The 26913-nt window shown below is 57.9% G+C and overlaps 1 protein-coding gene across 4 annotated transcripts in view; it reads right to left on the reverse strand.

Annotated features, from left to right (window-relative positions):
- Positions 1–1843: 1843 nt before the first annotated feature.
- ADCYAP1R1 (ADCYAP receptor type I) overlaps positions 1844–26913 on the reverse strand; it is a 45525-nt gene continuing 20455 nt past the window's right edge. Inside the window, exons 7-17 of one of the 4 annotated variants that reach the window (XM_036327694.1) lie at positions 25650–25762; positions 24927–25024; positions 24445–24577; positions 23401–23554; positions 22948–23008; positions 22385–22454; positions 19320–19411; positions 12366–12446; positions 9331–9460; positions 7879–7920; positions 1844–6365 (exon numbers count right to left, since the gene is read on the reverse strand). In XM_036327694.1, the coding sequence (XP_036183587.1) occupies positions 6177–6365; positions 7879–7920; positions 9331–9460; positions 12366–12446; positions 19320–19411; positions 22385–22454; positions 22948–23008; positions 23401–23554; positions 24445–24577; positions 24927–25024; positions 25650–25762 (1163 nt within the window). In that variant the 3' untranslated portion in view covers positions 1844–6176. Of the gene's footprint in view, positions 6366–7878; positions 7921–9330; positions 9461–12365; positions 12450–16156; positions 16241–19319; positions 19412–22384; positions 22455–22947; positions 23009–23400; positions 23555–24444; positions 24578–24926; positions 25025–25649; positions 25763–26913 lie in introns of all 4 variants that reach the window. The other 3 variants (XM_036327692.1, XM_036327693.1, XM_036327696.1) reach the window with 3 other exon arrangements.

Below are 26913 nucleotides of genomic sequence, written 5' to 3' on the forward strand. Positions count from 1 at the left end.
AGGTCATACTGGACTAGGGTGGGTCCCACATCCCTAAAAGAGGAGCAGAAGACAGGGAGGCACAGAGACACAGAGGGAGAAGTCCGGGCGGTGACTGAGGAAAGACTGGAGGGATGCGTCCACAAGCCAAGGAATGCCAGGTGCGCAGCAATACTAGCAACCAAGAGAAAGGCACGGGGCAGAGTGTTTATTGGGCCTTCCGAGAGCACCGCCATGCCAACACCTTGCGTTTGCACTTCCCAGAACTGAGAGAATTGATTTCTGTTGTGTTAAGCCGCCCAGTTCATGGTGATTTGTTATGGCCCCAGGAAGTGGCACACCCTTCCTTGGACATGGTCATTATTTCATATGCGGTGCATTTGTTCCTGCCGGTACCTCTACATGGAATACTCTTCCCCAAGGTATTTGCAGGGATCCCCCCAGGATGGGCCAATGAGGCAGGAGCAGAACACCCAGATGCTTAAATGCCTGCATCTTGGATAGGCCTTCCTGGCTGCCCTGTCTCAGCCTACCCACCCACTCCCAGTACTTACTATTTATCAATGGCTTTACTGTCTTCCTGACACTTTTCTCTACCTGAAATCAACCTCATTTCTTTCCTTTATGTAGAAGGTAAGCTCCTGACAGCGGGGCCCTGATCCCTGAGGCTCACTAGTGACACAGCAGCTCCCAGCACACAGTAGGTGCTCAAGAAATACTTGATAAATGAAGAGTTAGATGCTCAGCAGGCAGGTGTTGACTAAATAAATGAAAGCCACATGCCTTCTTGCCACCATCCTCCTTCTAATAAAGTTGATATCCCTAAGCCTCTCCTTTATAGAAATTTAGGAAACAACTTTTTCAGAGTCCAAGAAAAATTATCTCTACATTAGCCTCTTACAACACGGCATCCTGAAAGTTAGGAGAGGTCTTGGTGCCTGAATTTCACACGTGCAATCATCACCTTTGCCTCCAGAACAGGGCAGGGAAGCCGGCCCTATTCTCAGACCAGAAGGACGCTGCCGTGGGCGTCCACCAGGGGGCAGTCTAACCAAGTTGAAGGCTCAGACGCATCGAAATTGAGTTCCCTGGAAGGCAACCGACAGAAATTAAAAGACCAAAAAAATAAGGTGGACGACATCATTACTCCGATAATCTCCCAAGTGAACGCAGGATTAATTTGTAGAAGCCACGAGGGAGCAGAAGGCACCCAGGAAACGCAGACGCGAGAGAGCAGGGATAGAGGCAGCCAGCGGGGTGCGAGCGCGCCCTCACACCTCCCCCACAGTGGTTCCTGTCGGTGGGCATCGCCGCTCCCTCAGTTCTGACTGAGGACCCCCAGACGGACTCCCTGATCCAGGATGGAGACTGCACCCCTGGTTTGTTCCCAGTGGCGTAGGGACCACCACCTACACCCCTAAAGATCTGGGGGTTTGAGGCTATGGCACAAACTACTGATTGCCGGCCAGAGCCCATTCTCTCCTTCCAATGTTATGGGGTGCAGTGACGTGTGGCCAAGTGATCACCTGTTGGCCAATGAGACAGGAGCTGATGTGAGGCTTCTTTAAAGAGAAATGACTGGGCCAGAAAGAGCTCGTCGGCCTCCCTCACTCTCCGTGGGCCTGTGTCTGAAACAGAACCCACCAGCCTCCCAGCCTCCCAGCCTCCCAGCCTCCCAGCCCCACGAGGCGCATTTGGCCAATGGCCTTTCCCGTTGCAGGGCCAACAGCTAACTCCCCATTGACGCGCCATCTTCAGAGTGGTCCGCCCATCCCCAGAGGGCCTGGCACTGCCCTTGCCCGACCTGCAGCGGACAGTCATTATTCAGGGCTTTGTAAGACAGTCGCCAAGTCTGAGCCACCAGGAAAAATGAGAAGACATTTATTGAGTCGTCTACAGCAGTTTGACATCCTCAACATCCCGGACGAGGGGTGAGCACAGCATTAATAGTGGCAGCGGGAGCGGGTCTGTGTGGCTGGTCTTTACCGAGCGAGATGGCCCAGGCTGACCCGGCTCCCACAGGGGTCCTGGAGCCGCGTCTGGGATGCCAGGGTGGCCCCACACTGGTCCTCACAGGGCAAAGCGACGGCAGACGGACACAGCACAAGACACACGTGGCCAAGCACACATACTCCAGGACTGGAGTTCAGGGAAGGAGAGGGCATGGGCACGCGGCCCACTTGAGGGACGTCCCAGATCTCTGGAGGATTCCTGTGGGTGGCAGGGGACTCTGACAGCACCCACGTCCTAACCCAAGAACCACCTGACTCACGATGGAGATACCCCTGGCAGGGTGTCCATCGGGGCCTGGCCTCGCCTCTCCTTGGCGCTGGTAGGTTTCTACAGGCGGGACAAAGGTTACCCCAGGAGGGCTCGGGGCCGTTGACAAAGAGCACAGGGAGCCTTTCGGGGGTCTTCCCCCAATAACCATCCCCACACGCGTGTGGTCACCAAAGCCCTTTCTCACAGGGGTCTCACTGCCGCCCCTTCCCTGGCCCGCGGACAGACGCACAGCATGTCCTCCCGCTTCGCGAGTCAGGAAGCAGCGGCCCAGGGAGGTTCAGCCAGGAGGGACAGCCCAGGGTGGCACACAGGTCCCCCACATGACGGTGACCCCGCCACCCCTCCTGCACTCCGGAGTCCTAACAACTTCTGTGGCCAGAGCCCTGCCCTGCGCCAGGCAGAACGTGTTTGGAACAGATGCTTCCCTGAGGGTCTCATGGGGGGCCCCCCGTGCAGGGCCCTGTCCTCACGCATATTTGCACGGGATCCCAGCAGGTGCAGGGCCAGGCTAGGCCCACCTGCATTTTGTCATCAGCCCAAGGGGGAGGTTGGACCTCTAGTACTTTGTGAGTCACCCTGAAGATGCACAGAGGAGTCAGGGCCAAACAGCAGGCCGGCGGCAAAGCTGGGAGAAACCCAGGTCCCTGTGCCCTGGTCACCAGGCTCAGGCAGGAATCTATGGTGACAAAGCACTCACTGCTTTCACTTTGGAGTGGCCTTGAGGGGGTCAAGGGGACTCACAGAATGACAGGAAGCCTCTCCCAGCTTTCCTTCCGGAAGGGACAGGGTCAGGGGGAGGTGAGAGCACCCTGGGTCGGGGGTGGCCTGGAATGTCAGGCCCCCAGAGTAGCCAGTTCAGGGAGGGGAGGGGTCCGAGAAGGACAGGCCCCTGGGTGGGTCAGAGAGCTGCCCACTAGACAGAGGATGTGGCCGGGCCTCAGGCATAGGGACAGTCACAAAGCTCTCAGCCCTGGGGGCCACCAGAGCCTCTGAACCCCCAAATCTCACACTCTGCCCCTCACAGGCTCCCTGCCTGAGTCCCGCTGTCCCAGGGCTGGGCCTTTCCGACACTGCCTCATCCCCAGGAGGGCTCAGCCTCCCCTGGTGAGCTCTGTCCTGCAGGTTGCATGGAGCAAGAATCGCCCCCTTCCTGGCGATGACCTTGTAGAAACACGGAGTCGGGAACTCTGCCCCTCCCCAGCCTCCCCACTCCCCACGTCCTCCCCCTCGTCACTCAATGCGGCTTCTTATCCTTCCCACACCAGGCAGACACTGAGATCCTGGCCAGGGCCCATTCCCAGCAGATGACTGGTGTTTAGACAGAGAATCCAGAGGTGCATTGGACGGGACAAACCATCTAGTCTTACTGTCCATTTTACAGATTTGAAAACAAAGGACCAGAGGGCGAGGCTTTCCCCGGACCTCATGCTCTCGCCCCCCATGCCTGTGACCCTGAAGGCCAGCTGCCTAGCCTCCTAGAACATCCCAAATGTGGCAGGGACCTCGGCTGACACGACGGGCAATCGTTGGTTCAGAGAGAAAAACAAAGTGACAAACCAGCGGGAACCTGGGGCCCAAGAGGACCCAGGCCCAGGGCTCAGGCGGCAGCACGGGGAATTCGGGGCTGGTTTTGTTTTTGCTGATGTGGTCTCCATAGAAAGTCACAGCCTCTCTCACAGTGAAGCAGGCCTACTGATGGGGCAGGGTAAGGAACAAGGGCCATGCTTGGGGGACACCTCCCCCACCCCACGATCTGGAGGTGACCACTGTCCCGGCCAAGGTCAGGGCTGGGTCTGCACATCATGCCCAAGCCACTGGTCTAGTTGTCCCTGGCTCGACGCCTCCCTCCAGCCCACCAGCTTCCGCTGTGGTGTCCACGTGGAAGAGGCGGCTGTTCCATTCCTCAGAATAAGCAGCATCGCCCACATACCTACTCAAACGTACACATCCAGACCTTGGGTGACGCCCTTTACCCGCTTTCCACCTGGACTGGAGGATTACGGAAGCACAGAGCCTGGAGACGCATTAGTCCCCTCATCTCCCAAATGGGGAAACTGAGACCCAGACAGGGAGCGCTCTGTCCACAGGCCCAGTGGTCTGAGCCTGGCGGCAGGCCCCCTGTCTCTGAATCCCAGCCTGTGGCCCCTTCCAAGCCGCTCAGGCCCCTCGGAGTGCAAGGTGGCCCGTGGACACGCCTTTGGGTAACACACTTGTCTCGCAGAGCAGGGGAGGGGGGTCTCGAGGTCAGAGGCCAGACGGAAGGACCGCAGCACAGCCCACGGCCAGCCTGCGTCGCCAATGTGCCCAGGAAGTGGAGGCAGCTCCTTGCCCTCTGATTTTGCCAAAGACCCAGGGCCTCCTATTCTCCAACCCACACAGCTCAGCCTTACCCGGTCGCTGGACGGCCTCTCCAGTAACGAGCAGCTCACAAGCCAGGCCCCTTCCTCCTTCTCAAACCAGACAAAGCCACCCCCACCGTCCACCCCAGCTCCACCAGCATCCCAGGCACGACCGTGAAGCCAGTCCACAGACACTCAGCTGGGACATCAGAGCTGACACAGCACGACGCCAGGCCCACACTGGAGTCATGCATGGCACTCCAACGCCATCCTCCACCCCACCCCACCCCAAACCTGGTCTGGCCCATTTCCTCCTCACACTGTGGGGGGCCAGGACTGGGCTGGGGTACCCAACTCCTTCCATCTGCAGTTTCTCCTAAGAGGCATGGGGGGTGTGGCTTCCCCTTCAGCATCGAGGACACCCCAGCATCCTTCCTGTGACTCAAGGGCAAGAGCACACGGGGGTCTTTGCCCCGGTCTCAGAGAGACTTCCTAGCTGAGGCCCAGCCCCAGGAGCTAGTGACTGGGGCTCCTCGGGGTAGCGAGGGGCAAGGGGGGAAATAAGGGGGGGGGGCTCCTGGGCCTGGAATCGGGCCCATGGAGGGCTAAGGTGCTTCATCCTAGTCATGGCTTTGACTGAGGGGAAGGGAGCTAGGGAGGACTTGGGGGTTCTATGTGGTGGACGTGGCTGGGGAGCAGTTATTCCCAGGCATCCATCTCTCCTTCCACAGCTGATGCCTGGGCGAGGGGGGGTGGGGGGGAGCAGAAGGGAGGCTACCGGGTGACTCCCTGCCCGCGTGCGTCCGGGTGAATCACGGAGATGGTGAAGGCTTCCATGGGTCCTTCCCCGTCCATCTCCTTCCCATCAGATGCACATTTCCAGCTCTTGGCCGTCTTCCACGGGCCAAATGAAAAGCACCAGAACGTTCCCCGACCTTTAGCCCCGCACCCAGACTGCAGTCTCAGAAAGGAAGCGCCCTGGAGCGGTCCCACAGCCCAAAACCCAGGAGCTGGGCACCCGGACACCGAGAGGTTGGGCGAGCAGGAGGGCCCTCACATCTGGCCTGCGCTGAAGGCCGCTCCGGCATCCTCGTGGGACCCTGGATGGCCTCGGCGACGGGCAGGCCTGAGAAGGGCCCCCGGCTGGTGAGGAGTCCCCTCGAGAGTCAGATACTCTGAGAGGCTGTCCGGCTGGCCCCACCCGAACCCCCAAAGCAAGGGTGTCGGCCTCAGGACCAGGTCCGGCGCTCGCTGAGGCTGGGGGGGACGGGGGCGGTGGTGCTGGGACCTGCTGGAGGTGGGCAGGGACACTAGACGAAGGGACCGGATGGTACAACTTTCCCACATCTGATGAGTATTTACACGTCTGGGGTCAGGGCCCAGGGGTCTGTGGTGGGTGGGGCCAGCGCCAAACTGGAAGGGGGGCGAAATACCCTCTGCACCTGCATCCTCCTCCCCCCTCGGGGAGCCCGGCTTCCGGCCCAGAGCCTGCCCGAAGGGAGAAAAGAGGCAACATGCGTGGCCGGCGCCCACTGGCAGCCCAGCCTGGCGTGAGGAGAGGAGGGCGGACGGGGCTCAGGTGGCCAGGTGGTCAGCCGGGAGGCCGGACATGCGGATCTGGGAGCTGCTCTTGCTCAGGATGGAGAGCTGGGTGCCCCCGTTCGCCCCGCTGCTGGCCAGGGACGGGTGCCGGTGCTTGAAGTCCACGGCGAAGTAGCGGTTCACCTTCCAGCTCCGCCACTTACGCTTGATCTCCGCCTGCACCTGCAGGGAGCAGCAGGGCCGTCACCTCCCAGCAACATCCTCTCCGACCTCCCTTGTCCGCCTGCCTCCTGCCCTGGGGCCGCCCCGACTGGCCCGGCCACCTCCAGCCGCGCCCCGCCCACCCCCAAACGGCAGCTGGCAGCCCGGCCCCCGGTGGGAAAGGAAGGCCTGTGAGGATCGGACCGAGCCCCGAGCCCACGTCACTGCTGAGCCAGGCCCGCGCGTGGCTTCCTGGGGTCCGTGGCCTCTAGTGTCCACGGCCAGTGACCAGCCGCCAGGGGCCTTCAGGAAGCTTTGCAGCACTGGCCCTGGGCGGACGGATCGGGGCAAGGCGCCCTCTTGCTGACCATCAACATGGGCTGCACGTTAGACTCGAGTGGAGAGCTTTAAAAACCCAGACGCTCGGACCCGACCCCCAACAAGCACGTCAACATCTCTGAGGAAGTCCTGCGCCTATTTGAAAACTCCCAGGGACTCCGGGATGCAGTCCGGGCTGAGAACCACAAATAATGCACCCCCTGGGCGGACACCCCCCTTTGATCTTAGCATGGTGTTTGGGGGGCACTCCCCATTCCTGTCTTTGTGCACCTCCCATCTAGAACCTTGGTGGGGTGGGGTGCACAGACTGCACAACTGGAAATGGTACTGGCACCTCTCTAGCCCAGCTCCCCGTCCACAGCAGCCCCGGGCAAGCCTGTGTCCTCCCTGTCTCCCCTCTGCCTCTCCGGGTCTGGCCTGGTCTGGCCTTGCTGTAGGGCATCGGCGACCACTGAACCAAATCTTCTTTCTTATATGCAGAGTGGGGAAGCCCGCCGAGTCTCCCAGCCAAGAACCAAGCCTGGTGCCACAAGTTCCCATCCACCCCCAGCCCCACCACCTCAGCACCTCTGGTCTGGGCTCCGCTCAAAGCATCACCCTAAGAGGTTAGATCTGGGGACCCCAAGAGCAGAGCACTGGACATGAGCATCACTAGAAGGTGCCAGGCCTCTCCGCGTGGTCTCTGCCAAGTCCCCACAGTCCTCTCCCTACAGGGGCGGGTTTGGGCCAGGTGCCTGCTGGGAGCAGCGCTGAACTTTGTCCAGCTCCCCGCTCAGCACCCCTGCCCATCACAGCGTCCTGAGTGGAGGGCACCACTCCTCTGCCTTGCCCTTCCTCACTTTCCGTTCTTCTTTACTAAGGCACATCCTATGAGAGCCCTCCCGGAGGGTTTGCCTCTGCAGCTGATGCCTTTATTGGGGGCGGGGGGGGGGGGGCGGATCTGCTCCAGAGGCTGGGCCTCGGCTGTGCAGCGAAGTGGGAGAAAGTCTGGCACAGGAGCGGGGGTGGGGGGAGGAGGCTCTCAGGACTCCCTGGCGCTATGCCATCCCATCCCCACCCCTCACCCCCAGTCCGGTCTGGGAGCCTGGCAGAGCCCCGGTCTGGATTACGGGCCCTGTGTGCCAGCAGGTGGCACCCTATCTGCTCCCCAGCGAGCCCACCTCCACTGCTGAGAAGCCAGAGGGCAGGGTCTTACCTCCCCGTTCAGAAAGCAGTAGAGAACAGCCACCACGAAGCCCTGGGGAGAGAGAGCAAGGACACCTGAACGTGCCCGCCAGGACCTCCACGCAGGGTGCGCGGGACGGGGCGGGAGCGACCAGGGAGCAGAATAACACGGTCACTCGGATGGGGCCACCTGCCGCCCGGGAAGCTGGGATGAGAAAGTTCTGCTCCACCAAGACGGCCACAGCCACGGAGCCACCTGGCTGAGGAGGGAGCCCCTCCCATGGACACACCTGGCTTCCGAGCTCACACCTTGGCCAAGTCCTTCCCTTTCCCAAAGGCCAGCTCGATGGATCCCTCCTCCTCCACGAGGCCGCCCCTGAATACCCCAGAATGTCCTCTGGGCTCCCCAGGCAGCCTGCAGGCCCCCCAAGGGCAGACCCAGCACAACAGCCCGGCCCTGTGTTATATGCACCCCTCCCTAGGCCACATGCTCTGCACACGCACACCCAGTGCACACGCTCTGCGCACGCACCCAGACACCGTGAGCACGTGCTTGTGCACAGCAGGGTCCGGTGCCCTGCCGTGCTCTTTACGGAATTCTCTGCCTTCAGATTTCTTGTGCTGAGACAGGACCCAGCCTCTGACTCCCAAGCTAAGGCTTGGTCTTTCTAACTGGCAGTTTCATCAGCATAAGAATTAGGATGGGGGAGGGAGACACTCAAGGCAGTTACACAGAGGACCTTTCAGACCCTCCAAGTCAAATACATGTTTAAACACGCGGGGTCAGGACAGATTCTCTGCTGTAACCTGGGGACACTCGGGGAGCCAGCCCAGCCTGCACGGCCCGCTCGTGCGCCCATCTGCTCAGCTGCTCACTCTGCATTGTCACACCACCTCCCCGTCGCTCACTTGTTCACAACCCACCTTCCTACTCCTTCACAGATGAAGTCCCTAGTGTGTGTGTGTGTGTGTGTGTGTGTGTGTCTCCCTCTCTCCCCCACCCCCGCCCCCCGTGGGTCATTTATTTATATGCCCGCGTGCTCTCCCACCAGTTCCGCTTGCCTGGCACTTTGCGGCCAGGTCCTGTCCTAGGGCCCTGACTTGGGCAACGCAGAGCCCCAGCGCTCACGGGGTGCCCGGTCCACAGACTGGAGTCAGGACGAGGACAAAGCGGTCTCTGGAGGCCACCCTGTTGGCACCTGGAGCGCGGATGAGGGATGGGGAGCCACCGTCTTAGAGCTCCTGAGAGGCCGGGCTCAGGGCACCCGGCCACAGTGACAGGAGACACCGGGTCTCACAGAAGCCAGAGTGCAGCAGCAGCAAAGGCTCTCCCAGCCCCAGCTAGTCTAGTGCTCTCACAGCAGAGATGGAATCCTGGAGGCCCAGTTCAGGTTAAAGAAGCTTCTAGAACCACCAGCAGGTTAGGGCCAGGGCCCTGGATCCCTGTGAGCTCCCCCCCCCCCCCCCCTTCCCCTGCACGTACCTGGAAGGAGCCCAGGCCCAGCTCGAACACCAGCCTCTCCCTCTTGCTGACATACTCGGGGGAGAAGGCGAAGATCGTGTAGTGGATCCCAAACAGCGGGATGAGCAGCAGGGTGGACCGCGCCAGCCGCCTGTCGGGAGAGAGGAGGACGTCCACTCTGGGGGCCACCAGCGCTTGGGCCAGAGCCATGGAGGGCAGAGAACCCCAGTCCCAGCCCTTTATTCTCCCCAGAGCCCTGTCCATGGACCCTCCTTCAGGGTTCTCCCCACATACACAGGGCCTAGGAGGGGAGATGGCCGACGGAGCCCACACCCAGAGCTCCCTGGGAAGCTCTGGGGGTGGGGGGACAGCCCCCCGTCTGCAGGGCTCCTGTCCCTGTAGGCCACATCCTGCAGACCCACTAAACGTGCGCATGTGCGTATGTGATTTACAGACACCCCTCACGGGGAAAGCGAAGGCAGGGCAAATACGAGGGTGGGATGTGACACGTTGAGTGACAACGTGATGGGCCCTCGGCAAAGCCCACAGTCTCCTGCTGCAAAGGGAGCTCCTGGGCCTGAAAGAGTCTGGGGCTAGTCATGGAGAGTGACAGGGAGGTGCTGAGGACAGAGAGGGAGGTGGGTGGGGGGAGTGGCCACAGAAGGAGAGACTTGGGCGGAAGGACCTACTGACTGCGGGCATGAACAATTCCCATTCAAGCAGGAGAAGCCTGCCACCCGGGAGAGAAAGCTGTCTGCGTGGGGGTGGAGACCTCTTGCCCAGAAGCCAGCAATTCTGGGTTCCTCTGCCTGCCCCAGTCTCCTGGCCCTGTGGGAGGGGCTCTGTTCTGAGGGGTGGGGCACAGAGGCTACGTGAGACATCAAGGGTATGCACAGTGGTGCCCTTGTAGGCTCTGCTCTGTGAAAAAGGGGCTCCCAGAGGGTCTCCAAGCATGGGACTCCATCTCCACCCACCCCAACATACTGGCTGAGTCAGAGGGCGAGTGGGAGGCTGGGTCCATGCGGGGGGCAGCTGGGCGTGGGAGCTGCCATGGGATTTGGGGCACTGACACCGTGCATCCCTTCCTCTTCCCCATCCCAGCTTTTCTGGGGCAGAATGTTCTGTGGATACTGGGCTCCGGATCTCAGAAGCAAATCCCTGGAGCCAGAATAAGACCCTTGGCTTCCCAGTGGGAAGGAAGGAGGGAAGGGAAGAAAAAGATGGAGGGAAGGAGAAAAGGAGAACCTGGGGAGATGAAGCCCCTCGAGGGCTGGGCGCCCACCCCTCTCCCCCTGCGGGAAGCCCATTCTGCAAGACCTGGCATCCTCAGACCTGGGCTGGTGCCAGCAGGATCTGAGCAGGCACCCATCTGGGCCCAGGCACGGTGCTGCAGGGTCTATCCCTCCATCGTCTGCTCTCCCTCTCAGGCTGCGGCTCCTGAAGGTGGCTGGCACCTCACTATCCCCACTAGCCTCAGGGCAGCACGTGCTGGCACAGCGGCCACCCCCAGGGCCTGTCCATGGAGGAACAGATGGCCGCACAGCCGGTCTGAAAGCCTCAGTCCTTACACTGACGGTGACCTGGGCACTCGGTCCTCTGCTGGCTCCCGGAGCCTGGCACCAAAGACAGCAGGGAGTGTTAGCTAAAGAATGAAAATTTAAACCCAGCTGGTGTGGCTCCGTGGTTGAGCATCAACCTATGAACCAGGAAGTCACGGTTTGATTCCCAGTCAGGGCACATGCCCGGGTTGTAGACATGTGTTTATCTAGGCAGCCCCTCGGTGACACTCCTTACAGGGGCTACTTTGCAAGAGCAGCTTAATTGGGGGGCTCAGGAGGGAAGGTGCCCTGGGACGTGCCTGTGGTCCCTGCCTTCCTCCCTCCAGCTCTTCTCCCACAAATGGGCCCGTTCCCAGGGACTTTTCCCTGCAGTTTGAAAAGCACCCTGGACACCACAGGGCCACCCTCTCCAGCCTTTGTGGTGTCAGTGGATGACCAGGGGTCAGTGTGTGAGACACAGTGACCTTTCAGGCATGGGCTGCCAGTGTGGCAACTGGTATCAGGTGCCCGCTGCACAGCCAGGGACAGCACCTTCCCTCTGGCAGCCCTAAGGCTGCCCGGAACAGGCGGGGAGTCTGCTGGGGACCCAGCACATCCCAGGGACCCTCTGGCAGATGGGGAAGTAGAGGCAGGTGAGGAGATCTCTGGGCCCAGAGTTCTGGGGCCTCTGCCCTTCAGAGCTGGCCAGAGGCCTTGGAATGGGGACATACGGTGTGAGCCTCACAACGCCCCTCTGAGGACAGTCACAGAATCACCATCTGATCTGATTAACCCAGAGACAGTGACATGGGCCCTTGGCGTCTGTCCCCTGCCCCTAAGGGGCATCCATGGCAGAAAAATACCCAAAACAGCTTCCCACAGTCACTGATGCTCATCCCACTTAAAAGGATGTCCAACGAGGTGGTTGCTCCGGCCAGAGACACCTTGGGGCCAGGTGACAGGACTCCCTGGGTTCAAGTCCTCACCCTGCCAATTATGTGACCTGGAGTGGGTCACTTCACTTCTCTATGCCTCAGTTTTCACATCTGTAAAATGGGGATAGACAAGTACCCACCTCATAAGGTTGTGGTGGGAACTCAGAGAGTGAACACAGACCGGGCATGTGAGTGTAAGTGAGGTTTGCTGCAGTGAGAGTCCCTGTCCCAGGTGGGGGAACCAACCCTATGAACTCGAGCTCTAAGACTAGCAGAAATCATTTAGCAATTCCAAAGACTCGGCCAAGAGAAGTAAGACATTTGGGAAAGACCACACATCAAGGCAGCAGCCAAGCCCCAGCGGCTCCATCCCCACGGCCTCCTTTCCCGGGCCACACCCCCGCCCCCAAGAGTGCAGAGAACTCACAAGACACACAGAGGTCAACATGCAACAGCCAGGGGTGCTCGGGGCTGGGGCACTGTGCTCTGCTCTCCCCATCCAGCGGCAGGACGCGGGCTCCAGGCGGTGGCGGCATGCGCCCCCCTCCCCTCCAGGACACGGGCCACAGCCACGCACACTTACAGAGTAATGGTGGACAGTTCTGACATCTTGCAAGAGTGCTGCTGAGCCCGCTCTGGCCTGCAGTAGCATTTCTGCACGCAGCTGCTGGTGCGACAAGATCAGCACTGGTGTCAGCCGGGGCACCGGGCCATGGAGAAACTGAGGTGGGACTTAGAGCCACAGAGTCCACGGGGAGGGCGGGGAGGGGCGGGGAGAGGAGCCGAGGTGTGGAGACAGGACCGGGCAGTGACATGGAGAATGAGGAAGCCAAGGGCCAAGACAGGGTCAGCTCAGGACAGGGAAACACACACCCATACATGTACACATCTGTGCATGGACATGCACACACACATGAGCACTCACACTGGGACCACCAACATGGGGGTGAGGCTCAAAGAGAACACGTGTTCAGAAGGTGGGGCTCGGCTGGGTCTCTGAGCCAGAAGCTGTCACCATGGGCAGCTCTGGGCTCAGGGTGCGGCCTTGTCCGAGGTCACCCAGAGAGCTGAGCAACTGGAAACACCATGGATCTCGAGGTGCCCAGCCCTGGTGGACTGAGCCTGGACCCGGGCAAGCTGTGGGCTCATTATGGAGCCTGACTCGATGGCCACCGTCTCCCCTCTACACCTCTCTTCTTCCACCCGAACCTTCCTGAGCCCCCAGGCACTTCGGGGCGGGCATACGGGGGCACAGAGGTGGCCTGGACAGAACAGACTTAGTCCAGACCCGACCTATCCACTGTGACAGCCACTACCCATCTGTGGCTGAGTTTAAATTAAATCAAATAAAAAAGCCACCTCCTCGCAGGCCCTCGCCACACGGCAAGGACTCGACAGCCACATGTACTAGTGGGTGCCACGGGGTCAGCACAGATCGCAGGCATCCGCCGCCACTGAGTCCCAGCGCACAGCACTGGTCGGGCTCAACCTCCTGAGAGAAGTCTGATGGGCAGGGGCTGAGGCTGAGGGGGCGTCTTTTGGGCACTGTCCCTCTGCCTGCAGAAACAAGTCATCTGCAGGGGCATCCACGTGTGGGCCCGGGGTCCAGTCTAGTTGGACATGCCAGTGGGCAAGGCCAAGCCTCCCTCTGCAGAGGCTCACGTGGAATGCCCATCTCTTCCAGCCCTTCTCTGCCCTGTGGATGCTTGGGGTGGCACACACCCGGACACTTCTCTTCCTCCTGGGACAAACACATACGTGGGGGATTAAGACTGCAATAGACGCGCCCGCTTCACACACCCTCCTCAGGCACCACGTGGCCTGAGCCCAGGAACCTGCCCGTGGCTGCCGCTCTGAGGGGCCTGATACAATAAGAGAAATGCAGGAAGGGCTCACAGCTTCGTCATTTGTGAGTCCAGCTCTCTGAGAGCAAGTCTGCGGGTCCTTGGCCTGGGGGACATGTCATTCTACTGAGGCAAACCTTCGAATCACACATTCCTAAGATGGAGCCAACCGAGGTCCCCCAGCATCCGTGCCCCAGTGTGGGGGTGGGGTTCTCAATAAACAGCATCTCTCAATCCCCACCGCGCTGTGAGGTGGGCGGAACGGCCCATTTTATAGATGAGGATGTGGGACACGATGCTCGGCTACCCAGAGTGGGTCCCCAAACCAGCAGCAGCCCCCCCAGAGCTCCTTAGAAGCAGAATCTCTGGTGCCACCCAGACCTCGGCTCCGAACCGGCACTTTCACACGATCCCTCAGTGGCCCAAGTCAAGTCCTGCATTGGAGACGGTTCCTCCTGTGTCCTCAATGAACATCAAAGGTCTGCTTCGTATGCACACAAAGGGACAGATGGACGCACGTACACTGCTGTTCCTCTCATCACATGCACATGTAAGTGTAATTGTAAAAGGTTGGTCGGGCTTTCAGGAATGGAAGCCATCCTACTCTTCACGTGGATTTGCTGCCTCCCCCAGGTTGAAAGGGTGGCGAGTCTCCCCTAAGGTCAGTGGCCTAGCCCCTCAACCTTGGCCTACGTGTGGCACAGAAACCGGGGTCCCGGAGCCCGAGAGCCCGAACCTCGGATGAGCCTCCGACACAGCTGCACGCAGAATCTAAAGCCTCAGCTGCTCCCCTTTGAGGTCTCTCCTCCTGGCGCTCCCACATGTTCGTTCCCCCTTCCTGGGCTGGAGGCCGGAACTCAGCCCCTGGGAGACCTGTGCCTCCGATGGGGAGTGGGGTGCAGGGAGCAATGGGGGGGCCTGGCACTGGGGAGGGCTCTCAGAAGGATCTAGGGACAAAGGGAACCCCCAAACACACCCCTCCCCCAAATCCTCAACGACTGCCCCCAGGGACCTGCGGACAAGAGCGCGGCAGGAAGCCAGAGACAGGCGTGAGCAAGACGTCAGATTCCCTGACAGCCACAGCAACTAGCGAAGGAGGGAAAAGGAATTTAACCACGAGGGAGAGAGAAGCCCAGGCCGACGGACGCACTCAGTTCTGATTTGGATCCAAGGAAGATAAGAAACTCAGACAAGGGTGCTGGGTGGGACTTCTTGGCGACCAGCGCCAGCCAGTCTCCGAGGGAGACCCCGTGGCAGGAAGGCAGAGAGCCCGCTCCCGGCCCGGTCCTGCCAGGCTTTGCTGTCCGTCCACAGGAAGTCAAAGCCATTTCCAGGTCTGGGCTCTCCCATCTATAACCAGCAATGCAGCACCTGGTTCCTTGGGCCCCTGCTTTGGTCTCAGGCCAGACTCCAGGATGCTTCAGTGCCTTTCGAGGGAGGGGCCGCCGGGCTGTGGGCCTAGGCAACACCTGACTGGATGCAGCCGAGACCCCTGCAGGGAGACCTCCATGGGCAGCCCCGTCTGTGCACCCTCATCCTAGTGACCAGTGTGGCACTGGATATGCCCAGCCCGCAGGATGTCGTGGTCTGAACTAGAGGCTCCCCCTGATGCTAAGATGCTGGGAACCCCCAGAACCCAACCCAGTCCCCAGGGGGGCTTTCCACCCCACACTGGTACCACTACCAGAAGCCCAGCTGTGACCTTGGGTGGGGCCATTTTCCTTCTCTGGGCCTGTTTCTCTCTCTGCAAAATGGGGTAACCATTCCATGCTGCCAATCCCTAACAGGAGTTGGGATGCTGGGGTGCTCCGAGACAGGGGAGAGGGTGCTTTAGTAGTGGAAGATGGGGCCCATGAGAACCGGGCGTCGTGCGGGGTGCCTGAGTCCCCGACTGGAAGCGTCCTGCCTGTACTCCGCCCAGCCCGGAAAGGCCTGTCTGCAGAGGTGAATGTCATCCTCCTGACCCTGGGTACATGACAGCCCTGCTGAGCCACCCAGGACATCACCGTGTCTGTTCTCTGCTCCTTCCTTTACCCGGGGACCATGGAGACCCTCTGTGGAGTCCCTGAGGGGGACGCAGATGGGGTTTCCCTCCCCCACACCAGACCCAAGAGGCAGCTCCCGATGCCCACCGTGCCGTGGGAAGCCCACCGTGGATAAAGCCCTCCTTCAGGGCCTGGCCTGAGCCGCTCAGCGCAATCCTGTCTGCCCTGCAGCCTCCTCCTCCCCCTTCAGAGCCCCTGCTTCTCACAGAGGTAAATGCTAGTCCCAGGGAAAGGCAGGCTAACCCTGACCCCGGGCAGGCTGAGCCCTACCCCTGCCCAAGACCAGGGCGAGCCCTGACCCAGGCCCGCACTCCACGCCCAAGTCCTGACCCCGGATGCTCACTGTATGAGGAGCACCAGGGAGAGAGTGTGGGGGGCTCAGTGCCCCCCCCCGGCCCCCAGGTCCGTGAGAGGCTGGGCCGAGAGCGCCGTCTTGGTCTACGGAGGACACACCCTTATCAGCTGAGCCGCTGGCACCAACCTACAGGAAAGGGGGTGAATGCTGGTCTGAGGGCACAGGCAGGGGGTCCTCTCGGGCTTTCTTGGGGACTCCCAGGCTTATATTTGTTCTGGAAACAGAGGAAAAAACCAAAAAGCTGTAGGTAGGTCTGAAGGGCTTCTCAGCCCAACACATACTTGGTGGCCCAAGGGGACAGGGGCACCACCCTCAAACCCTCTCCCACGGGCCCTGCTCCTTCCAATCCCCCACTGTCTCCCTGTCCACAGCAGACCCCTTGCAGCTCAATGCCCTCCGGTGGGCAGTTTCACACAAGGCTGGAACCCCGGGGCCTCTTCTTCCAGGAAGCCTTGTTTATATACTTGCTTACCACCCTCCTCTGCCTGGGACGCCCCTGAGGCCGGGAATGGGGTACAGTGGAGCCTGGGGTGCAGGGCCTGCCTGCCTGCAGCGCAGCTATGCCTTCACGCTTTCCCACTGGACTCCCTGCCCTCCACCGATAAGCAGCTCCCTCGGCTGCGACGCAGGGGTTACATGCGCATGCAGACATTTCTGCGCCCATCTCGCCAGACCCTCTGAGGCGCCGTCCCCTTCATGACCCCTCACTCCCGCAGCAGGGCCTCCTTGACTCAGACCCTCGCTGAATTGAATAGGATCAAGCTGACCCTTGTCCTGCGTGGGTCTTACCTCCCCCCCCAAACACCCTCCACACACACCCCCGCCCCCCGTGTGCAGACCACACCCATCCAAGGGTTTAACCTTTAGGGCTGAAGATGAACCCATGCTTCGCTTTCTCTATAAAAAGGACTTGGAGACTTTTTACACGAGAGAAGCAAGCCCTTAGCGGGTTCTTTAAACATATATGCTCACATGTACACTTCACAGACGGTGTGTTTTTTTTTTTACAGATTAAAAGGTTTTTTGTTTGCTTGTTTGTTTGTTTGTTTAATATATTTTTATTGATTTCAGTTGAGCAAGTCTATTGGTACCATTTGCTCACTCCGTGTCCGTCACATTTTGTTAATTCCTGCAATATTTCAACTTTGTCGTTATCATTGCATTGGTTGTGGTGACCTGTGGTCAGTGACCTTTGATGTGACCATGGTAGGTGTTTCGGAGCCCACAGGCCAGGCCCTCAGAAGACAAACAATCGACAGATGTCGAGTGTTCTGACTGCTCCAGCGACTGCCCGTTCCCCAGTCTCTCTCCCTCTCCTCGGGCCCCTGTTCCCCGAGACACAGCGACATGGACGTGTTCTTATTCAGGCTGTGGCTGGGCCTGTGTGTCTCTGCACAGGCAGAGTGAGGGGGCGCGGGGAGAAGCCCAGAGAAGGGGTCCCGGGACCTCAGAAGAAGAGACGGATTCTACCAGGACCCGGGGCCGGGCGGCCGAAGCTGCCAGAGCCCAAAGGAGCGATGAGGCTGACTCGGCTACACACTGGCGTCAGGGATCTGAGATTAGTTCGGTGGGAGCCAATCCACCCTCAAGCAGGAAACTGGGACCAGACACAAGGACACAGATCCTGACACCACCAGACAGGGAAGGGGGAGGAGAGCAGCAGGGCCCCGCTGGCCAGACCTGGGGACAGGCAGGAATGGCCTCAATAGGACCATTCTGCAACTTAGTTCGTTGCAGAGGACAGGCCTGGGAGACTGAATGACATGATGGGTGAATAATTTTTTTACTGCATGACATACACGTACAAGCAGAGGTTGGTAGGAACTTGCAAAAGTATGAAAAAAAGGAAAAAACAGTAAATGAATAACAAAACAGGAGGGGGTTCCTTCCCAACGTAATGGAATCGTCCTCTATGCAGACGAAACAAAGCTCCCCCCGCCAGGCCCTGCGCTGGTCCCCACCCCAGGGGAAGGGCTCCACAAGGGGTGGTGCCTGGGCTGCACAGACAGACAAGGGAAGCCCCGAGGAGTCTGAGGGAAGGACCTAGGATGGCTCTCTGAGCAGTCTCTGCCCCCTCCTCTCTCTCTCTCTCTCTCTCTCTCTCTCTCTCTCTCTCTCTCTCTCTCTCCTTCTCTCTCTCTTTCTCTTCAGGAGAATGGTTGGGTCGGGGAGCCCTCTGCTGGGGTCTGCCTGCTGCCCCATTTGTTCATTGGGCAGCTATTAAAATTCTGGGGTCTCTGATGAAGGCAGGACAAAGCCCCCCACACATGCAATGAGAATACCTCAGCTCCTTCTAACCTGCTCTCCTCTTAAAAAGCCAAGGAAGCAACACCTGTGGCTCATCCCCCGCCCACGGACAGACCCCAGAGACTGCCCCCAGATTCTCTGTGCCCATCTGGCCCCTCCGGCCACCCACAGGGGACTGGCCTTCGCCCCAGCATCAGAAGTGTCTCCACTCCCCACACACCTAGCTGGTCATGGTCATGCTTCTGATCACGAGGCAAGAAGAGTCAGGTAGAAGGTACTCAGTCTGACTCAGGGTGGGTCGAGGGCTGGGACAGGCTGGGACGGGGTGGGACAGGGTGGGCCACAGCAAGCAGGGATACGCTGCTGGGGACATGACTGCAGGAACATTTGTAGGAACAAGTCACAAGGCAGTGGAGGTGAATGAAGAAAACCCTACACTCAATGCTAAGAGGCGGCCTGTGAACCCCATCAGTCCAAAATGTATCAGATGCTCCTTTGCTCAGGGAAGAGGGAGTTCCAGGGGGAGGACCAGACCCCAAAGTACAGCTCCTCTCTGAGGGGAGGAGAAGAAAAAGACTCCCTCCTTCCATTACCCAGCAGCGAGACCGTCCACGTGACCTGCTGGTGGGGCTGAAGCAACTTGCACACAAGGGCTGGGATGGGGCCAGCAGGCAGCCAATGGCGCTCATGAGCTTCCCAGAGAACCGAGATCCCCAAAGGAAATCTGACTTCTGAGCAACCAAGACCCTAACTACCCTCGGGAACCTGGCAATTTCCGTCTTGATTTCCTAGGGTGACATGTCATCGGCCAGTCTCCTCCAATCTCCTTTCCCTTCCATGTCATCGCCATGTGGATTAGGAGCTGCTAGCTTGGCTGAGGAGAGATGGGCAACTAGATTCCAAAGGCACTTTAATCAGAAAGGAATCTTGCAAAAGCCCACGCTAGGCTACCCTGTCCCCCAAACCCAGGCCTGTCCTCCGGTGGCCTGCGTCAGGGCCCCCTCAGCTGGCGGAGGGGACGATGGCGTTCACATGGTGGTACTTACAAGTAGATGCTGGACTCGTTGCCTCCCATGTCCGGAGACTGAAGTTTCTGCACGAGGATGAAGATGATGCCCACGAAGAGCCCGAAGTTCACCTGAGGAGCAAAGGAAAAGCCGATGGAAATGATGCTGGGCAGAGCCTGTCCACACCCCTGCCTCTGCATACGCCACTATCCCTCCAACAGGGCCCCCCAGCCCCATCCAGCCGAGATCCCAGCTAGACCCAGAATTCGGAACGGCGTTCATTCGGTTGAAATGACAGAAGAGACAGACACAGAAGAATTCCACAGGAGTACCGAGAAATGGGAAATATATCATTAGTGATCCAGGAAAGTGAGTAATTTCTGGCAGAGAGAGAGAGCAGACAGGGTCGAGGTGATGGAATCATTCCGACGCCAGACAGAAAGAGAAGAGGCTGCTGCAGAGGTGAGAGCTGGCCGCTGGGAACGCCAAGGTCACAGTCACTGAATATGGGGGCCAGAATGGACGACCACACCCCTTATCCATCCAAGGCCTGGGAGTGGTGACAGCAGCATTTACCTGCAGGTACAGATCAGGGCAACAGCTCTCTAATCAAAGTGGGGAGCAGTGTGTATGGTGAGGAAGGAGGGAGACGAGCAAATAAATAGCAACGAGGCACCGCAAAAGGAGTGCAAAGCAACATCTGATGCAGCCAAAGCAGCGCTCCGAGGAAAATGATAGCCCAACACTTAGTAAAAAATGATAAATGCTGAAGATAAAATAACTAAGCATTCAAATCGAAGGCTAGGGAAAGAGTACCACAAATATAACGTATACAAGAAAATTAAGAAAGACCAAAATTCATTATTAAAAAAAAAAAATAGGAAAAAAAGGTAGGCCGGGTCAATAAAAATACATTTCCATTTTAGGTCTTGTTTGTTTGTTTTCACAGAGCTGTTGGGATTATACAGCATGCCATGTGAGGGCAGGGTGCTGCTCATCAGGTACTCTACCGCTCTCATTGGTACCTGGAATTTAGCTCAGTAAACACTGCTAACTGCATAAATCCATTCAAAGGGGGAAAAAGTAATCAGAAAAACAACAAGACTAAAAGCTTCCCTATCCATCAATAGTAATCTACTAAAACATGTAATGAAAGAATAAATCCAGACTGGCTGGATTTATCTTGTAGGTAAATTACAAAGACAACTGAAAAAAAACTGTACAAAACGTTTCTATGAGAAAGACTGAATAAATGGAGATTCATGCATGTTCTTAGAGAGAAAGACTCAATATTTTAAGTCTTTATATCAGTTACAGTCATCCCTCCTTCCTCACCCTGAGCGGATGCTTAAGACCGTGGAGAATACCAAACCCTACATATCCATGTTTTTTCCTATACAAACGTATCTGTGATAAAGTTTAATTTATAAATTAGGCATAGTAAGAGATTAGCCATACCTAATAATAAAATAGACCAATTGCAACAATATACTGTAGTAAATGTGAATGTGGTCTTTTTCTCCCTCAAAATATGATAATCAGTCTGATCACTGGCCAAGATGGCTGCTTTGACTAACAGGTGTGTAGCCTATACAGTGAGGATACACTGGACAAAGAGACGGTCCATGATGGGGTAGGACAGCGTGACCCAGCGCGAGATTTCTTCATGCTACTCATAACAGCGTCCAATTTAAAATTTATGAATTGTGTATTTCTGGAATTTTTCTTTTAGAATTTTTTTTCCAGTCTGGCCAGTGTTGCTCAATGGTTGAGTGTCAACCTATGATTCAGGAGGTCACAGTTTGATTCCCAGTCAGAGCACATGCCTGGGTTGCAGGCTCGATCCCCAATGTGCGACAGGCCGGAGGCAGCTGATCACTGATTCTCTCTCATTACTGATATTTCTATCTCTCTCTCCCTCTCCCTTCCTCTCTGAAATCAATAAAAATATATATATATTTTTAAATTGTTTCCATACCACGGTTGACTGTAGGGAGCTAAAAACTTAGAAAGCAAAACAGTGGATAACTGGGGGAAAGGTGGGACGGTATCTTCCAAATTCGTTTATAAATTCAGTTTAATTCCTATAAAAATTGCAATTAGACTATTTTCTTGCAACTTGCCAAAAGATTTGAAATCACTTGAAAAAGAAAATCTACAAGAAGATTTTTAAAGAAAAAAAGAATAAAGAAGGGAAAATTAGCATACCAGATATGAAACCATGCTACAGTGTCATAGTAACTAGCCCAGTGGGGTACTGACCATGGAAGAAGCTAGTAGATTAGTAACATCAAACTGAAAATCTGGAACCAAATAAAATACAGTGAGTGTTTAAGATACAATGGCATTTCAACATAATGGAGAAAGGATAATCTATTCAATATAAATAATTGAGAGACTGGAACATCTATCCACTAGGGGGAAAAAAATAAAATTAGATAAAATTAGGTATCATTTCAGATCAAGGAAATAAAATTTCAGCCGGACTAAAGCATGTAATAACCCAATCGACAAAAATGTGACAAAACAATTAAGCAGCATATCTTTCTGTCATAGGTCAGGAAAGTCCTCCTTAAGCAAGAAACAAGGTCGGAATGTGGAAAGAGGAAGCCTGAGGGTTTGACTGCATAAGAGTTATGCCGTCTTGGAAACACTTACAACACGTGTACCGAATGTAGTGTTACTATCCTTCAAACAATAAGACAGACAACAACGGGGCTAGAAAAATAAGCATAAAAAAATAAATAAAAAGGTAATAACCAGAATAAAAACAAATTGTCAACAAATATCTGGGAAATGCCCTGAGGCACTAGCAACATGGAAAAATGCATATTAAAGCATCGAGCAACCATTACCCTCTGCCCCAAAAGACTGTCCACAATTATGCACAGAACCCGCTCTAGTGGTATCTTTTGCGATGAGGAAAAATGGGAGCATATAAATGGCCAACGCGCTCAGGATAGCTACAGCATGTGCACATCCATGCTGCAGAATACAATGCAGCCATGAGAAGGAGGAGGCTGGTTTAGGTTTCCTCTCCCGTCGTGCCTTTATGCCCAAGCCGCCACCACCTCTTCCCTGTTCCTTGTCCCAAGGGCACTCACCATTATGGAACCAACCACGGGGCCTTTGATCACCCACCAGAGAGGAGTGCTGTCATTCATATCCCAGCAGCTGAGAGACAGAGAGAGAGAAGCGAGGTTATGCTCAGGGACAGGGCCCCTGCAGGACCATGTCTCTGGCCCTGGCTGGTGCTTCCCCTGCAGCTCCCTGAGGAGGGGCGGCTGGAAGGAGAGGTCTCAGGTGCCGCGGGCCTTCCCTCAGCAGGGATTGCAGCCCAAGAGTCAGGGTCACCACAGGGCTCCTGGGCAAGGGCCGCCTTCCCCTTCACACCTAGGACTCTTGGGGGGTGAGTTTCCCCTGCACTCGTCCTCCCATCCCTGAAAGGAAGCGGATGCTCCGCTCCGGCCCGGGTGCAGAGCGGGGCTCTGAGCCATGCTCCTTCCCACTGCCTTCTGGCTGAGGTATGGCTGGGTGGACCCACCTGTGGGCGGCTCAGGGCGCAGTGGGTGCCCAGCCTGGTATCGTCTGTCTGGGGCCGGTAAAGCAGGGTCCCCCATGGAGAAACCACACAGAAAACCAGCCCGGCGCTCGGGCACGCACTCACCCTGTGTTGTCAAAGTAGAGCCTCAGCGCAGCCCACACCGACACACAGATGGTTGGGGACCCTGCAGGAGCAACAAAGGAGCCCCTGGTAACAGGAACGCCAACAGGCCATGTCCCCCTCAGACTTGGGGCTCCCTGTGGCTATCATCCCCACTCAGACATGGGGTTCTGACCCACAGGCATGGCTCCCTCTCAGACCTGGAGTTTGGGGACCCTAACTGTCCCTTATATCAAGAGGTCCATGTCTCCCCCAGACCATGGGCTGGCTCGCCTTACAGAGTATGTCCTCTCAGAGGTGGGCTTTCTGGGGGCAGGAAGAGAGGAAAGAGTGCAAGCAGCAGGTGTGTGGCATTGGGGCAAGGGGGGAGGGGACAGGGAAGTTCCTCCTCTGGTCTGACGCTCCCCCACGGGGCCCTGAGGACATGCCTGGCCCCGAGGCCACAGCCAGACCTACCCCAGCCAACCATGGTGTACCAGTAGAAGTATCTCCTCTCGGGGAAGAAGGTCTCCACCAGCAGGGTGAAGAGGTACAGGCCCTCGATGAACAGCCAGAAGTAGTTGGACACGACGCAGTAGTGGAAGAAAACCATTATGGCCTTGCACTCCACCTGCCGAGGGGGCCAGAGAGGGAGGGCGACATGAGCCCCCATCCCCTGCCCCGCCGAGCCCTGAGAACCAGCTCCGGGAGCGGGGAGAATTCCGAGGGCCCTTCAGCTCTGGCCTGCTCAGGTTCACACCCCATGGGTCGGAAACACTCAATATTCCTGGCTGCGAAAAGTTTAAAGTTGCCCATGATTCAGAGTCGAAGCTACCCACGGAGACAACACTGCCCGTGTCAGCAAAGGACGGGGTGGGGGTGAGCATTGAGCCCCCTCCCCAGGCTCATTCTCCCCATGTTCCTGCCCCTTCCCAGGTCCCACAGGCTAGGTGAGTAGGCAGGTCCCCATGTGAGGCCCCTTCGTCAAATGAGGGCTTTAGACATCACAGGGGTAGAGGAGGTACCCCGGGCACCCCAGAAATCTCACAGAGAACGCAGGCTCTAAGTGTGCCTCCAGGCCAAGGCCCTGTGCTCTCGGCAGATTTTGCCCTCCTGCCCCATCCAAACCCATCTTCTCTGCTGACCTGAGGTCTGAGGTCTGGGGAGGTGGTCTAGGAAGATGCCAGCCCACAGGCCTTGGGCTCCGTCATGGGCAGTCGGTAACCAGCCCAGTCGAGCCCTCGGTGAGCCTGTGTGCATCCTAGCCAAGTGGGACCCGGCCTTTCCACCTGACCTCCAACTGCTCTGCCGAGTGCACGCAGGTGCCGAGGGCCAGGCCATGGCCTCAGGCAGGGGATGCACGCAGGTGCCGAGGGCCAGGCCATGGCCTCAGGCAGGGGAGTCCCTGGCTACCGGTGGCCTGGTGATCTCTCCTGGGTTTCCCTGTTCGCTGGGACTGTGTTAACCTGCGGGAAAGCCCTGGACCTCGGACGTCCCGGATGTCCCTGGCCGGGCACTCACGGTGGAGATGAAGCAGTGGTTGTTGTCCTGCTCCTCATACAGGATCCAGTCCTTGATGAAGACAGAGATGGCCCTCAGCATGAAGGACGCGAACAGGTTCATGTGGATGAAGTTGCGGGTGCAATGCAGCTTCCTGGCCAGCGAGGGAGAGGCCTTGAGGTGGGTGACCCACAGCACGGCGGCGGCGCACTCAGGGCTGCTATGGGCCCCTGCCCTGACCACCCCTACCCTCCTGCTTTCTAAGTTGCAGGCCCCCATCACCCAGCCCGTGACCTTCTGTGTAGGCCAGGAAGGCACAAGCGAGGCAAGTAGGCCTCCTCCCTGGACAGGCCAGCTGCCCTCTCTGGGGTCAGGTTTCCCATCCCTTATGCTGGGAGTGGGGGAAGCCCTGCCCACCAGCTCCAGGGCTGACGTCCAGGGGGCGTGGCGAGGACTCTGAGCTGGAGTGGGCACGCTCACTGGATCAGTGCTGGAGATCTTACCGGAAGCGACACAAGATGACCATGGCAGTGGTGAGGGAGACGAGGGACGTGCTGTAGCCAACTGTGTACAGGGCCTTCACCGACATGTAGTAGTAATTCTGGGGCAGGGCACAGGAGGGTGGGGCTCCATGTAGGGTCTGCCGGCCCCAGCCCCGTCTCCCAGTCTCCCCCCTTTGGGCCCGCCGCCCAGCCCCTCCTTCCTCCCTCCTCTTGCTGATCTCACCTCCTCCCCGCTCAGTGCCTCTACCTCTGAGACCTCCCCAAGCCCCCATCCCCCACTGAGTGGCTTCCTCCCCTCTGTAGTGTGTCTGCTCTCATCAGATGCTCCATAAATGCTTGTTGAGCACAGGAGCTCTGAGCAATCCAGTCACCCCTTAGCCTGGACAAGGGTCCAGGAGGCCCCCTGCCGGGCCCAGCAATGACCCTCCTGCTGCTGGGCCACAGGAAGGCTGGGTGTCCCAGAGGAGTAGCCGGGGAGGTGGGGGCACATGCTGAGCGCTGCAGGAGCTCAGGCAGCAAACCGGCTGCTTCTCGGTCCAGAATGCGTGAATGAGAGTCCTACCGTCCGAGCATCCGGACATGGTGGGTGCTCACACATGCTGCCTGGGGACCTGAGATGCCTATCGTCCCACCAGGAGTCACAGCCGCTGCTGGGAACACCCTTCCACCCGCCTCCTCAACCCCACCCCCACTGCCTCTGGGCGCCGGGGGGCACACACTCACCTGGTCCCCAGACTCAGATTCATTATATTCATCAAACCCACAAGCATCTAAATAGTGAGGGAAGGTCTCCGACCAGCCGTCCTTCGTGCAGTTCCGGCTCACCACCCTCATGCCTGCGGCGGAAGGAGAACACAGGCACAGAGATGATCTAAGAGGCCCTGAAATTCTTATTCGAAAGTCACTCCATACTTGGGGTTCCTGGGGAGCATGGCCACTCAGGTTCCTGAAATCCTCCACTGTCTGCGGGGAAATAGTGACTGTTGATAACCTCAGGCTGGGCCTTTACAAAGGGCATGGGGGTCGGGGGAGGTGCAAGCTGCTCTCTTAACAAGGGGAGAGGGGACTGGCCCAGCGGGAAGACTGGCCTCCACGTGCCTGGGATTCTGAGTCCTGTGACCCAGGGCAGCAAGGCGTCCGCAGGCCCAGGGAGAGAATCACTTCCGCTCACAACTCCAGGACAACTGCTCCTGCTCCAGCAAACCCAGCTCAGCTGCTACTGGCAGGCTCCTCCCAAACCCCCGTGACCACCTCTTCAGAGAGTCCGGGTGTCCATGGGACCGTGGCCTTGGCCACATTCCTCCCCTGCCTGGGCCTCATCGCCTCTCCACTTTGCCCACGTCAGGGTGGTGGGAAGAAGAAAGGGAAGTTGCTTCAAAATAACAATTTTTTAAAAAGTGTCCTGGAGGTATACGCTCTTTCCTTCCTCTTATTCTCCTTCTTTACGTTTCCTTTTAATAACACAGTGTGGGCCCAGGACAGCATAAGCCTCTGTTCCGAAGTCTGCCATGAACTGGCCACTCCACTGTTGTACTGCCCTCCACACGGTCAGCACCGCAGTGACGGCCCCGGTGACTGCACCCGGCTCTCTCCCCCCAGCGATTCCTCGGAGCACAGGACCTCAGGGCCTGGCTTCTCCAAGTGGGCACCTCCCCAGACCAGCCCATCAGCATCACCTGGGAGACTGCCTGGACGTGCACCTTCTCAGGCCCCACCCAGGCCCACGGGATGAGTGACTCTGGGCGGGGGCCAGGAATCTGGGTTTCCACCAGCCCCCTGGGGGGTCGCGGCCACCATGAAAGTGTGAGAACCACCATTCTACACAGGGGAGTTCCCAGCTGTCAGGGGCCACCTAATCCAGAAGGTTTTTATTTGGAGTCCACGATGGGGCTTCGAGAGATCTGTGTTCCCCTAACATTGTAGGCATGGCGTTCTGTCTGGGCACTTGAGGACAAATTTCCACGGAGAAGACCCACAGCTTATCAGA

The sequence above is a fragment of the Myotis myotis genome, unplaced genomic scaffold (assembly GCF_014108235.1).
Source record: "Myotis myotis isolate mMyoMyo1 unplaced genomic scaffold, mMyoMyo1.p scaffold_m19_p_11, whole genome shotgun sequence".
Classification (NCBI taxonomy): Eukaryota; Metazoa; Chordata; class Mammalia; order Chiroptera; family Vespertilionidae; genus Myotis; species Myotis myotis.